General features: G+C 32.9%; 3 protein-coding genes across 3 annotated transcripts; 1 reads left to right on the top strand and 2 right to left on the bottom strand.

Moving 5' to 3' along the window:
* Positions 1-135: 135 nt before the first annotated feature.
* LOC128668567 (uncharacterized) lies at positions 136-5,670 on the bottom strand. The gene is made up of 2 exons (XM_053741757.1): positions 5,504-5,670; positions 136-4,968 (listed from the first exon to the last, which is right to left on the bottom strand). The coding sequence occupies exons 1-2, from the start codon at positions 5,573-5,575 to the stop codon at positions 577-579; spliced, it is 4,464 nt and encodes a 1,487-aa protein (XP_053597732.1). The 5' UTR covers positions 5,576-5,670; the 3' UTR covers positions 136-576.
* A 2,582-nt stretch (positions 5,671-8,252) lies between these two features.
* Pif-2 (per os infectivity factor pif-2) lies at positions 8,253-9,554 on the bottom strand. Its single transcript, NM_001414855.1, has one exon. The coding sequence runs from the start codon at positions 9,521-9,523 to the stop codon at positions 8,312-8,314; it is 1,212 nt and encodes a 403-aa protein (NP_001401784.1). The 5' UTR covers positions 9,524-9,554; the 3' UTR covers positions 8,253-8,311.
* A 1,204-nt stretch (positions 9,555-10,758) lies between these two features.
* Positions 10,759-12,563, top strand: LOC103580788 (uncharacterized). The gene has a single exon (XM_053741855.1). The coding sequence runs from the start codon at positions 10,791-10,793 to the stop codon at positions 12,495-12,497; it is 1,707 nt and encodes a 568-aa protein (XP_053597830.1). The 5' UTR covers positions 10,759-10,790; the 3' UTR covers positions 12,498-12,563.
* The last annotated feature ends 2,146 nt before the right edge of the window (positions 12,564-14,709 follow it).

Raw genomic sequence — 14,709 nt, forward strand, 5'->3', positions numbered from 1 at the left:
TCATCCATCTATTATTTTATTTAATCACTCGCTCCAATAAATCGCTCAATAAAAATTATTCGTTTATTTTTTAATAACAAATTAACAAATTTATCGGATCATAAAAAAAAATATAAATAATAAACAATAAAAGTACTAAATTAATTTTTTTTATTGATCTTTAAAAAAACCTTTTCTTTACATTTAAAATCTAATTTTTACAAACAATTTTCTTAAATTTTCCACCAAATTTTCCGAACTTCAGTTTTATATCCCCTCCCCTTCTATTTATTTGACTCTATTTATACAAAATTTTCCGCCTGAAAAATTTTTTCCCGCCACTTTTTGAAATTCGAAATTTCCCGCCATTTTTAGAGATTTGAATTTTCCCGCCATTTTTCGAAATTTGAATTTTTCCGCCATTTTGCGAAATTTGAATTTCCCAGAGAATTAGATAGTGGCCTCATATAAATTTTAGACAAAGAGAATATTGTTAAGTCCAAAAATTTCATTAATTAGAACCCGAGTTATCATGGCTACTAAAAATAAATTTTGAAATAATTAAAAAAAAAATTATCATTATTATTGTTAATAAGATTATTCTTCAGTGATTGTCTCATCTCGCTTGAACTCAATATTAAAAAATTTAGGAGCCGTAATATCAAACATTCTGTTATTCACTTGGTCGTAATCGGTAAAATTTTTAATAAATTTAGGCATCGATCTTTTAGTTTTTCTAGTTTTCGTCACGGTTTCATCTCTTTTTATTTCAAAATTAAAAAATTTTGGCATGCTCAGATCCATATAACGTCTCCCAGAGTCAGTTGAATTTTTTTTGTTCAAATCTGACTCATTATTACCCGAAATTCCACTTTTTCCGCTGGCTCGACGGACCAAATTCGTGTTTTCGTTCTCGTCGTCGGAGTTTTTTTCATTTATTCGGACATTAACGTCTCGTTTATCTCGACGTGACTTCACGTTAACGTTTTCGTCCCTCTTAACCTCAAAATTAAAAAATTTTGTCATGTCAACATCCAGCATTCGATTGGCCAAAGTGCCATTGGTCCGCGTCGAATTTTCACTTAATTTATTATCATTAATATTTATATTTTCATTTTTGGTTCTTGATTTTTTTTCTTCATGATTTCTCGATTTTTTCGATTTATTTTTCTTAATCGATTCAAGCCTTTCACGATTTTTGTAATTTTTTTTTTCTTCTTTTATTTCCTCATTATAATAACTCATTTTTTTATGACTTTTCTTCCTCATATTATTTGATTTTTTGTATTTTTTTGAATATTTTTTAGATTTTTTCTTTTTCAAATTTTTGTAATAATTTGAATGTTCGCGTTCATTTTCATCTAAATTTGAATTGGAATTCGAACTACTGTCTGAACTGTCGGAATTTTCGCTCATCGATTCGTCGGAATCAAAAATTCGAGTTTTTAATTGTTCCGAATTTTTATTTAAATTCGCATTGACATTAACATTCGAATTTAAATTTCTCGCCGAATTTTCGCGCCTTGATCCGAACTTCCCGCCCAAGAGATGCGAACTCGCCTTGTGAATAAGGTCAGATTTTTTCTTAACAATTTTTTCTAGAATCGGATTCAATTTTAATTTGTTCACTGTCTCGTTTATTTTAACCTTATTTTTTTCCTCCATCGCTACTGAGTATCCGCTATTAACAATATTCACATTATTATTGTTATTATTATTATTAGGCGTAACATTTTCTTTCTTACTCGGCTCAGAATTGGGAATTAGTTTCACTTTTGATAAATTACGAATTTTATTTAATTTTCGAATTTTTTTACGATGGTATGGGTCACGATGATGGCAGATTATCTTTGTTTTCGGTTTTTCAACGATCGGTTTTTCCATGCAATCCGGAGTAGTACAAGTTAGCTTTCCCATACAATCTGGTGTCGTGCAAGCCGGTTTTTCCATGCAATCTGGTGTCGTACAAGCTGGTTTTTCCATACAATCTGGAGTGGTACAGGCCGGTGGTTCCATGCAATCTGGAGTGGTACATTCTGGTTTTTCCATGCAGTCAGGTGTCGTGCAGGCTGGTTTTTCCATACAATCTGGTGTTGTGCAAGCTGGTTTTTCCATGCAATCTGGGGTTGTGCATGCTGGTTTTTCCATGCAATCTGGGGTTGTACATGCTGGTTTTTCCATGCAATCTGGGGTGGTACATGCCGGTGGTTCCATGCAATCTGGGGTTGTACATGCTGGTTTTTCCATACAATCTGGTGTTGTGCAAGCTGGTTTTTCCATGCAATCTGGGGTTGTACATGCTGGTTTTTCCATGCAATCTGGGGTGGTACATGCCGGTGGTTCCATGCAATCTGGGGTTGTACATGCTGGTTTTTCCATGCAATCTGGGGTGGTACATGCTGGTTTTTCCATACAATCTGGAGTGGTACAGGCCGGTTTTTCCATACAATCTGGAGTTGTGCAAGCCGGTTTTTCCATGCAATCTGGGGTTGTACATTCTGGTTTTTCCATGCAGTCAGGTGTCGTGCAAGCTGGTTTTTCCATGCAATCTGGGGTTGTACATGCTGGTTTTTCCATACAGTCTGGAGTGGTACAGGCCGGTTTTTCCATACAATCTGGAGTTGTGCAAGCCGGTTTTTCCATGCAGTCTGGTGTCGTACAAGCTGGTTTTTCCATACAATCTGGAGTGGTACATGCTGGTTTTTCCATACAGTCTGGAGTGGTACAGGCCGATTTTTCCATGCAGTCTGGAGTTGTACATGCCGGTTTTTCCATACAATCTGGGGTTGTACATGCTGGTTTTTCCATACAATCTGGAGTGGTACAGGCCGGTGGTTCCATGCAATCTGGGGTGGTACATGCTGGTTTTTCCATGCAGTCTGGTGTCGTACAGGCCGGTTTTGCCATACAATCTGGGGTAGTACATGCCGGTGGTTCCATGCAATCTGGAGTTGTGCAAGCCGGTTTTTCCATGCAGTCAGGTGTTGTGCATGCTGGTTTTTCCATACAATCTGGAGTTGTGCAAGCCGGTTTTTCCATGCAGTCTGGTGTCGTACAGGCCGGTTTTTCCATACAATCTGGAGTGGTACATGCTGGTTTTTCCATACAGTCTGGAGTGGTACAGGCCGGTTTTTCCATGCAATCTGGAGTAGTACATGCTGGTTTTTCCATGCAATCTGGGGTGGTACATGCCGGCTTTTCCATGCAGTCTGGTGTAGTACAAGCAGGTTTTTCCATACAATCTGGTGTAGTGCAAGGTGCATCCAACTTTATTGATTCAATTTTCGGCAAAGTAATCGGTTTTTCCGTTATTTTCATTGGATTTTCCGTTACGTCCATTTTAGACTTTTCCAGAATCTCCAACATAGGTGTTTCCGACTTGTCTTCTTCAAAAGCTCTAAAGCTTTTCGTTGTTTGAGTACTTTCCGTAGTAACTTCAATTTTCTCCCTTTCCTCATGTTCTTTTATTTTTATTTTCTTTATTTTTTTCAATTTTCCATAATTGAAACCTAACGTCGATTTTACATCACTGTCTTCACAATCTTCGCTATTTTCACAATCTCTAACAGTGACCCGACTCTTTTCAGTAGTCGTCATTTCGAGCTCAACGCCAATTTGTGATTCAGTAACCTCAGCATTAATTTTACAATCAGCTCTCAAACAATCTGAGCAATCTTTTGATTGTTCAAAAAATGTATTAATCAATACCTTCGTTTCTTCATTAATGCCTTTGCACTCTCTAACCATTTTTAAGCCCTCTTTCAAACAGGCCCTAGGTCTCGTGCACATTAACTCAATCGTTACATTTCTACTGTTAACCAAATAGTGTTTTATTCTTCCAATTGTTCGAGTTAATTCTCTATAGTCACTAATTCCCCGTAAATTGTTATAAGAATCAAATAAATCCAACAAATCGTTTAAATTTTCAATCATGTGACTTTTGTGCCAAAAGTAAGCGTCAATTTTCAAAGCGCTCGCAATATCACGTAAATAATCAATGTCAATTAATTTGTCAAACAACGCGATTAACAAATCGTCTGGTCTCAAATATTCGTATTTTTCGGATCCGATTAATTGATTAATGTCCCAATTTTTGACACCACCCAATTTATGACGTAAATAAATTTTCGCTTCAATCAAATCTTTGTCCAACATATCGTTGGGTAAAATGGTCTCTAATAAATATTTCAAATTTATTTTATCGTTATCGAATATGGCGCTCAATGACTCGATATTTGAATTAATTGGTAACAATTCGGTATTCAATTGCTCGGATAAATATTTTGCAAATGGACTTAATTCGTGAGATTTTATTTCATTTAAATTACTACGAATTAATTCGGTAATTGATGAATAATTTGTACTATTATTATTATTACTGATATTTAAATTCGAATTAATAAGAGAATAAATTAAGTGACGAAGTGAATTATGAGTTTTTGCATCGTAATTATTAAACGGAATGTGAAGTAACAGGCCGATGAATAAATTATTTGTTAATTCTAATTTATTATTTTTGAGCTGCGTAAAAATGGCGTCGAGAGATAAATTTGGTGGAATTTTTTCTACTGATAACGAGGGTAAAGTTAAATTAATATTTTTTGTTATTTTTTGGCAAATTTTAGCGCTCGGAATTAATGATGGGTCTTTTAGGTTAGCGCAGATTTCTTGGAGAGTTGAATTCGAGGTTGGTAAAATTGAGAGCAAATTGTATTTTCTCTCAAGTGTTTGCTGGTAGATGTCATTGAGAGCTGTAAGTTCGGTTATGGTGAGATCCTCATTGCTGTTGTAGAGTTGGGAGCCGAGTTTTGCGAGCAATTGAGATCGCACTAGTCCGCCATATTGTAGTAGGTGTTCGGTTATTAGTTGCGGTGTGTTTACTGTAGAAGATAATTGACCTTCGAGCAGTATTTCGAGCGTAGGGACCTTTGATGTCACGAAGTCTAAAGATGGAACTGTGTCATTGCGATAAAGTCCGTAATCTATACTCTGAAAAATCGGAAATCAGTTTGATTAGGAAATTTGTCAAACCATCTTGTTAATTATGAAATTCCATGAAGTTTGAGTACCCACATCAATATATATGAGTCACATTAAAATATCGCAATTTTTATAAACAATTTATTAACAATCATATTAATCAATTTTGATTTTTTTTTTAATATAGGGTTGTTGGTACTCATTTTACTCAGAATTTCACTGACTATTCAAAATTCTCATTAATTATTTAAAAAAAAAATTAATGCACGTAATAATGATCTATTGCAAAAATTCAAATTTTTAAAAATTCGGGTAAAATATAAAATTTATGGTCTTATTAGATTCAGGAGACAATTTCCTCGAGTTTAAGTACCCACATCAATATATTTGGATGACCCAAAAAAAATATTAATTTTGACGCATGATAAAATTATCAAAATATCAATTTTTTAAAATATACCGTTGTTGGTACTCGTTGAACGCGTAATTACCTCAACTTTTCGAAAGTGTTGGTAAATTTTAGATAAAAAAAATTTTTACTCACCTTTGCATGATTAATCAAAATAAAGACGATTAACTGAATAAAATAACGATATCTTGTGTGTACTTTATGCATAGTTTAGCAAGCTGATAAATTATAAAAAGTAAATTTAGAGTCAGTATTAAAAATATAAATAAATAAATTCACAGTATGACTAACGAACAGCTCGAACATAAATAACTGACTGGTGAGTGAGTTAGCTCATAATATTTAAACGTGATTAGATTATATACGATGATTGATAAAAAAAATAAATCAATCATAAAAAATATTGCAATACAATAGCTATATACATATAACAAATATATATAGATATCGTGATTAATTAATTATTAATAGCCGTCAACGAACGTCTCGTCGGTTTTATTTAATGACTCTAGATCAATTAAAACGTTTAATAATTTAATCAAGACTAACACTAGTAATTATTTTATTTTAACTTAACTATTAAATATATATTTATATCCAAGTGTAAAACAATTGATTATATTAATAGGATTATTTGTTTATTTTTTATAAATTTATGACGCTTGCTTCCAAATAAAATGACAATTTTTATTTTTAATTAGTATGTTGTACTCAAAAAAATCATGATTTTGAAAAAATTGTAAGGACTTTCTTTGTAGGAAATTTAATGGGCTAAAAAAAAGTATTGATTGTATTTTTATCTAGGATTCATAGTTACTTAGTTAAGTAGAGATTTAAAATGTAAGTAAAAAGTATTCGAGTGTATGACACTTTGGAGTCGCTTGGACTCGAACCCGGATCCTTCTGCGTATTGGTTTTGAGTTCACGCCACTTTGCTATTCCATGAAAATACTATTCGAGAGTAAGGGGGAGGTGCTGCAGTTGTAACGAGGGGCAGTTGTAACACTCAATGAAAAACTATTAAAATATTAATTAAAAAATTAATTAAAATATTGAGAATTGTTGAAAATACGCGTGAATACTTTTTTTTGTGCTTCACAATTTTTTTAATAACAAATTTGTTTTCTAATGTTATGATGTCAGACTTGTATTCATACTTTAAGGGACATATCAAGAGTATTGTACAATCGAATTTTATATCAATTTACTGATTTTTGTTATTGTAATTAGATTTTTATTAACAATTCTGCGTGAGGGTCAATTGTAACACTTGAACGAGTAGCAATATTGTAACACTCAGAGCCGTGTATGGGACGTGCGCAAACTGGATGCGCGACAAATCTACTCTGGGATAGTGTAGTTTTAATATTTATAAATGTTTAATAATTTATATTAAAGATACAAATATATGAGCTACTTTAAGTTTAAATACTTGACTTTAAGAGTTAATTAAGTATAATAGTATGTATTAAGACTGAATAATAAAAGCAATTTGGTGAAAAATATCTATTTCATTCCGTGTTACAACTGTCCTGCACTGTGTTACAACTGCAGCCCACGCGCCGCCATCTTGGCCCCTGACTTTAGTTAAATAAATTGATTTTTTAATAAGTTAACATTGACTTTTTACTAATTAACCAAGTCAGTCACATCAAAGATACTATCAACTAACTTTCTGACAGTTTTTAAGTTTACTTTCTTAAAAAAAAACAAATGGAATCGAAAAAATAAAATTTTCTGTTACAACTGCAGCAACTCTTCCCTACTGGCAGCAGCAATAGAATGAAGTGGGGTTATGAAATAAAAAGCGACATCTGCGAAAAAAAGCGGGATATTTAAAAAAACTTTGAATAATAAAAATTAAATTGGAAATAAAAAATCGAGGTGTGCATTTTTGGATTTCTCTATTTTTTTAGAAAATAAGTAATGAAATTTATTAAGGTTATGTAATTACTGTTGAAATAAATAAATAAATATTAAAAAGTCACATAATTTTATTTTTTTAATTGAAAGTGATAACTATGGGTAATTTTAAGGAAAAGGCATTAAATATTTAAAATAAAATATTTGTTTTTTTTTTTTTTTTGGAAAATTTTCATTTATTTTTTTTTTAATATTTTTATTTTTTACTAACAATTAAAAATTTCCTATTAATATTCGATTTTATATTTTTTTTTAAATTTGAAATTTTCAAGTTATTAATTAATTAATTATTTTAGTTTTTTTTTCTGCGTTTACTTCATAGATCACTCATGCATTTACACCCACATACACTCTTATTAATTATCTTTATTGGTGTATTAATTGATTTACTTACTGCCAATTAATTACATTAATAAAAAATAAAATACATAAAGTATGATAATTTTAGTCTTGAAAAAAATGTAAATTTTAAGTAAATGATTCGTTGCACTACAGATAATTTTCAAGTGATCGAATGTCAGTTAAAAGAATTAATTAAATTTTTTTTAAATTTACCGCGAAATTTTTTAAAATTAATTTTAAAGTGATAACTATGGGTAATTTTAAGGAAAAGGCATTAAATATTTAAAATAAAATATTTGTTTTTTTTTTTTTTTTTTTTTTTTGGAAAATTTTCATTTATTTTTTTTTTAATATTTTTATTTTTTACTAACAATTAAAAATTTCCTATTAATATTCGATTTTATATTTTTTTTTAAATTTGAAGATACTATCAGCTAACTTACTGACAGTTTTTAAGTTTACATTAAAAAAAAAAAAAAAAAATGGAATCGAAAAAATAAAATTTTTGGTTACAACTGCAGCACCTCTGCCCTACTTAGCATCGTAATTTTTCCTATTGATATAATTCAGTATAATTCAAATTTCGACAGGTTTTTACACTGCGATAAGATGCTCTACGAAAAAACAATATTAAATTTTCAATGTCAATTAATAAATCGTTAATCAAATCATTATAAATTAAGCTTTAATAGTCCGAAGTTCACCAATATCATTGGTATTTTTACCACGATATTTCGGAAAAAGTGGCATTTTCCAACGATAAGGATTTGAATCCAATATTGGATTATATATTTGGATCTTCAAATCAAATATACGCTGACAAGGTACACGGGTTTTTCCAGCTACACCCAGAAAACACGGCAGCTTGTGACGTGCCTCCAAGTACTTTGCATCACTGACAAAACATTCGTCTCTAATTTTCAATCGACCGATCTCTGTATCGCCTTCCGTATTCATCGTAATAGCTGTCTTGCAAGAACTACAACGTGATTTTGTATCACCAGTAATAACATTTTCGACTCTTGATTGTTTTGTACCACAATCACAAGTGCCCTCACTACTGTTGAATACAATACTTGGATGAGCATTCGGTACGTGCATCGTACAGGGATTACGAATCGGATGAAAACGACTAGCTGGATGGGCGATATATTTATTTCCAATTGAATCAGTACCATTGAATAGGCACCTGAATCTATAAGATTTATCAGTATTGTTATTATCCAATAATTCGTCTTCGTCTTCTATTATTATGGTTCGTGTATCAACGCGTTCGCCATTCTCGCGATCTTGTTTGTAATCCATCAGTACATTGTTCGGATCACTGTAGATTGTATTATTACAGGCGATAATTTTGTTGCCTTCTGGTCCACCAAATAAATTTGGAAATTTCAAGTTACAAACTGCGGAACCGTTCATTGTCATGATGGCAAATGTGGTACGCAAATTACAATTAGGGCGCTTTTTTATACACCAAATACCATCGTACAGTTGCTTATTATTGATATATATTTCTTGTTTTTTGCTATCACGGATTATTAATGACTCCAATGATAAATCCGGACAAAGTTTTTCGCACCCTTTGTCATACACGGAGCTGATATTGTCGTTGTGTAGTTCATAATCGTCAGTCATTAATAAATTATCTGTTAAAGGGGATAGATATAATGCAATTGATGTTGCGCAGACGGTTTCATGTTTAGAATTCGTTATTATGTTTGGCAGATTCGACATTACATTACCGTTCAATAACTCTGCCAATCGACGATTTGATAATTTGTAATTACTTTTTGATATGTATTCGTAGTAGTTGCCAGAATCAAGTGATATCGTAATGGTGTATGTGATTAATATTAAAATTATTATTACGGTTATTAGTATCGCAGTCATTTTGTTTTATTATTTAGTTTTTATTCAATTAGATATTTTATCGTTGCGTTATCTAAATATAAGTGTTAAAAAAAAAAATTATTGGATAGTTTAAGTAAAAAGCAATAGGCATGCTTTAGTGCATTTCGAAATAAGTCTAGTGATTCATAGTCTTTTTAAAGTTGATTTTCGAATAGCGTGCTTACTCGAAAAAAAATCAGCATGCATGATCATACCTAAATATTTGTCAACATGAATGCTTGTGGTTAGCAAACATTCAGGCATGATCATGCCTGACCAATCATGCTCATTGCTGGCCAATCATGATCATGTCTGACCAAAATCATGCTTATGTTCAGCAAAAATTCAGGCATGATCATGTCTGGCCAATCATGTTCTTGGCTGACCAACCATGTTCATGGCTGACCAACCATGTTCATAGTTGGCAAACATTCAGGCATGATCATGCCTGGACAATCATGATCATGCCTGACCAAAATCATGCTTATGTTCAGCAAAAATTCAGGCATGATCATGTTTGGCCAATCATGCTCATTGCTGGCCAATCATGATCATGCCTGACCAAAATCATGCTTATGTTCAGCAAAAATTCAGGCATGATCATGTTTGGCCAATCATGCTCATTGCTGGCCAATCATGATCATGCCTGACCAAAATCATGCTTATGTTCAGCAAATGTTCAGGCATGTTCTTGGCTGACCAACCATGTTCATGGCTGACCAACCATATTCATAGTTGGCAAACATTCAGGCATGATCATGCCTGGACAATCATGATCATGCCTGACCAAAATCATGCTTATGTTCAGCAAATATTCAGGCATGATCATGCCTGGCCAATCATGTTCTTGGCTGACCAACCATGTTCATGGCTGACCAACCATGTTCATAGTTGGCAAATATTCAGGCATGATCATGCCTGGACAATCATGATCATGCCTGACCAAAATCATGCTTATGTTCAGCAAAAATTCAGTATTTCGTTTTTGACACCCCAATTGATCACGGAGACTTGCTGAAGACAAGATAGATTTATACTTCAGTAGCATCAAAAAAGAAGTTTTATTCAAATCTGTATCTTAAGTCAAGCAAGCCTCCAAATATCAGTCTTGTAGAACTTTAAGGACAAACGCTACAAGAGTGTAAAGTAGTTGAACGAGTTTCTTGGTCTATAACTAACAAATTTTTTTGCAAGACATAAGTATATTTTTTTTTAATTTACTATTTATTAGATAAAAGACTATTTTTGAAAACAATAAAAATTAACAATGGAAATCGTTACAGTATTACTAATAACAGTATTCGTTTGCTTCGTTGTTGCAAATATCAGCAAATATAATCCGAGCATTGATGAAACCCCAATAGATGTCAAAAATAAGACTAAATCAGTCCTAAAAGAATTGAAAAAACTCGACTACAATTTCAAGACCAACATTCAAATGGAATCAACAGCAGGCAATAATGTCCACATAAATATAGTTGACCCATGTGACCCAGCAGATAACGACAAACGTAAAACCTGCGACATGAATGACCCCAATTCCTGCAAGTCGTGTCCCTACACCACTTGCACCCATTTTGAATCCAAAGCATCGATCAATGGTATTACAATTCCCGAAAATCTCAATAAAGATCTTGGGTACTGCATTTCATCTACTGATATGTCAGAAGGTTGCAATAAATATCACGGCGATTGGGTTATGATAAAAGCATCCGCTACCATCAAAGACAACAGTAACGCCAATGACTACATCCGTTTTTGTCTTTGCAAAAAACCCGGATTCATTGGCAACCGTTCACTGTTTGGTAACTGCAGCACTCCATTTATCTGCGACGGTGAGGTTGAAGATATTAATACTGAGTATAAATCCATTAAGTGTAAATGTTTTGACGAATATAAATCAGTAACAGTTGGTGATGATGGTCGTATTTGCAAAGCTCCAACCGTTCGGGAACGTTCGAATTGGTTAACTGTTCCAAAGCCATTAAAATTGAAGGATACTTTCATAAAAGTTGATGATTATTATAACAACAATATAAAGGGTGATATTAATAAAGCTGATGAATTGATTGATCCCTGTAGTATTTGTCCGATAACTGGTAATCGAACTTACGGTAAATCGATAACTATTGAGAATCCAAATCCAGCAAAGACTACAGTCATATGTAGACCCAGTAATAATAATCCAACCCAAGAAGGCAATTATGGAATCCCAGTAAGAAGGGAATTCAGCGGAGGTAAACGTTTGCTAAAAGGAACTTGGGGTCCTGACGCGATGCTAGCGATACAGTGGGATGAGTTATGGATCTACAACAGTGACGGTGAAGACGGACATGAAGACATGAGACAAATATGCGTATTTAAATTTTCTTTTAATGAGTACAATAGCGCCTTTTATAAAAAATTCAAAATTTCTGAGAAACAATGTTGTGCTATTGAATCAGGTAAAGATGCATTTCTTGGTCTAACGGTATTACCAAAATCATCATTTATGACAGCCATTAAAATAAACTGTTGGGCAAAACCATCCGGATTTGGTTGGGAGTGCGTTTTGTCACATGAGTCTAGAATAGGGACGATTCCTGCAGATGTTTTAGATATTCAACTGATAAATAATAATCTGCACGAGGTAGTCTCTACGTACATTGGATTCACACAAGTAAAACCGGGATGGAATTCTGCCAATTTGGATGATTGGTACAATATGCATCAAGTAAGAATTCCCTTTAGTACAGCGGTTATTAAATTTGATGATATTGAATATGGGTATTTAACTTACAATGATTCATTCTTTAAAGAGAAGGTACTAAAACAATTGAACTTTGGCGCAATGAAAATTACTGCAGTAACGAATACTCAGCGTACTTTCAGCAGTTGGACTGGTCATAGATCCGGTACAAGACATTATGAAGCATACTTTGTTTCTGTTAGTAACGATGACTATAACGCTATATCTGTTATAAGAAGGCAATAACTTTTCACAACAGAATAATTATTATCTATTAAGTTTTGTGTAATTACTTATTGGAATTATTAAATGGAAAAATTATTATCATTTTTTTTTAAAGAGAACCTAGTGTAAAAAACGGTCGAGAAAAGTCTGACGTCGAACTCCGAAATAAACTCCGAGGCAGTTTTTAACTTTTGTCGACCAAAGAAAAAATCAGCATGCATGATCATGATTAGTCATACATATTTCATGCGTGATCACACATAAATCATATAAAATCATAATCAATCATGCGGGGGCTAAATTCTCCAGTATTATTCATAAAGGCATGCATGTTTGAAAGTAACCATGCGAAACCATATTTAATTATGCATGACCAATGATGAATGATCAAGCATAATTCATGAAAAGACATGTATGCTTGAGTGTAATCATGCAAAGTTATCTTGAACATGCAAAATCATGTTGAATCATGCATGGTGATAAGAAAATGCTCAAGTATAATTCATGCAAAAACATGCATGACCAAAAATGAATGGTTAACATAATTCATGCAGAGGCATGCATGTTTGGGTCGGATCATGCAAAATCATGTTCAATCATGCATGGTAAGGGGTGAATGTTCAAGTATAATTCATGCAAAAACATGCATGACAAAAAATGAATGGTTAACATAATTCATGCAAAGGCATGCATGTTTGGGTCGGATCATGCAAAATCATGTTCAATCATGCATGGTGAGAAGAGAATGCTCAAGTATAATTCATGCAAAAACATGCATGACCAAAAATAAATGGTTAACATCATTCAGGCAGAGGCATGCATGTTTGGGTCGGATCATGCAAAATCATGTTCAATCATGCATGGTGAGAAGAGAATGCTCAAGTATAACTCATGCAAAAACATGCATGGCCAAAAATGAATGGTTAACATAATTCATGCAAAGGCATGCATGTTTGGGTCGGATCATGCAAAATCATGTTCAATCATGCATGGTGAGAAGAAAATGCTCAAGTATAATTCATGCAAAAACATGTATGACCAAAAATGAATGGTTAACATAATTCATGCAGGGACATGCATTTTTGGGTCGGATCATGCAAAATCATGTTCAATCATGCATGGTAAGGGGTGAATGTTCAAGTATAATTCATGCAAAAACATGCATGACAAAAAATGAATGGTTAACATAATTCATGCAAAGGCATGCATGTTTGGGTCGGATCATGCAAAATCATGTTCAATCATGCATGGTGAGAAGAGAATGCTCAAGTATAATTCATGCAAAAACATGCATGACCAAAAATAAATGGTTAACATAATTCATGCAGAGGCATGCATGTTTGGGTCGGATCATGCAAAATCATGTTCAATCATGCTCGGTGAGGGGCGAATGCTCAAGTATAATTCATGCAAAAACATGCATGGCCAAAAATAAATGGTTAACATAATTTATGTAGAGGCATGCATTTTTGAGTCGGATCATGCAAAGTCATAACTGATCATGCAAAATCATGTTCAATCATGCATGGTGAGGGGCGAATGCTCAAGTATAATTCATGCAAAAACATGCATGGCCAAAAATGTATGGTTAATATAATTCATGCAAAGGTATGCATTTTTGAGTCGGATCATGCAAAGTCATACCTGATCATGCGAAATCATGTTCAATCATGCATGACGGGGGATGACGTCACATACAATGTATGCGAAGGCATGCATGATAATGCTTGGTCTTGCCATGGTCAAACAAAATGATATATGACTAACAAAATTGACGAAAACTTACAATTTTTCTAGTTGTCATCAATTGAATACTTAAGAATTTTCGACCTTTTATATCGATAAAAATATAAAAAAAATAAAAAAAATCTGATATGTCTGACTCAAACTTTTTTTTCAACTCCAAAGAAGTTCAAAAATATCGAAAACTTCGAACTATTTCACACAACAATTTTCAAATTATTAAATAAAATTAGAATTACCCTAATTCAAATTCCAGCTATTTATTACTTTTGTTATTGCTCTAAAGTTTTTACAAGTTATGCAAATAATTAAAATTATGTTTGTAAATTTTTAAAAAATAAGAATAAAATTTTGATAAAAAAATCCATGATATAATTTTATATTCTACTATTCCGCTTCTGTAATTTTGAATTTCTCCCGCCAAAATAAGAAAGCGCTGCAAGTTGAATCCTGACAAAATCGTCGGTATAAACACCGCCCAGTTTGATGG

The sequence above is a fragment of the Microplitis demolitor genome, chromosome 9 (assembly GCF_026212275.2).
Source record: "Microplitis demolitor isolate Queensland-Clemson2020A chromosome 9, iyMicDemo2.1a, whole genome shotgun sequence".
In the NCBI taxonomy this organism is placed as follows: Eukaryota; Metazoa; Arthropoda; class Insecta; order Hymenoptera; family Braconidae; genus Microplitis; species Microplitis demolitor.

Coding starts and splice junctions, on each gene's coding strand:
- LOC128668567 (XM_053741757.1), bottom strand. CDS start 5,575: ATGCATAAAGTACACACAAGATATCGTTATTTTATTCAGTTAATCGTC. Junction 4,969..5,503: donor TTTTGATTAATCATGCAAAG/GTGAGTAAAAAT, acceptor CCGATTTTTCAG/AGTATAGATTACGGACTTTA.
- Pif-2 (NM_001414855.1), bottom strand. CDS start 9,523: ATGACTGCGATACTAATAACCGTAATAATAATTTTAATATTAATCACA.
- LOC103580788 (XM_053741855.1), top strand. CDS start 10,791: ATGGAAATCGTTACAGTATTACTAATAACAGTATTCGTTTGCTTCGTT.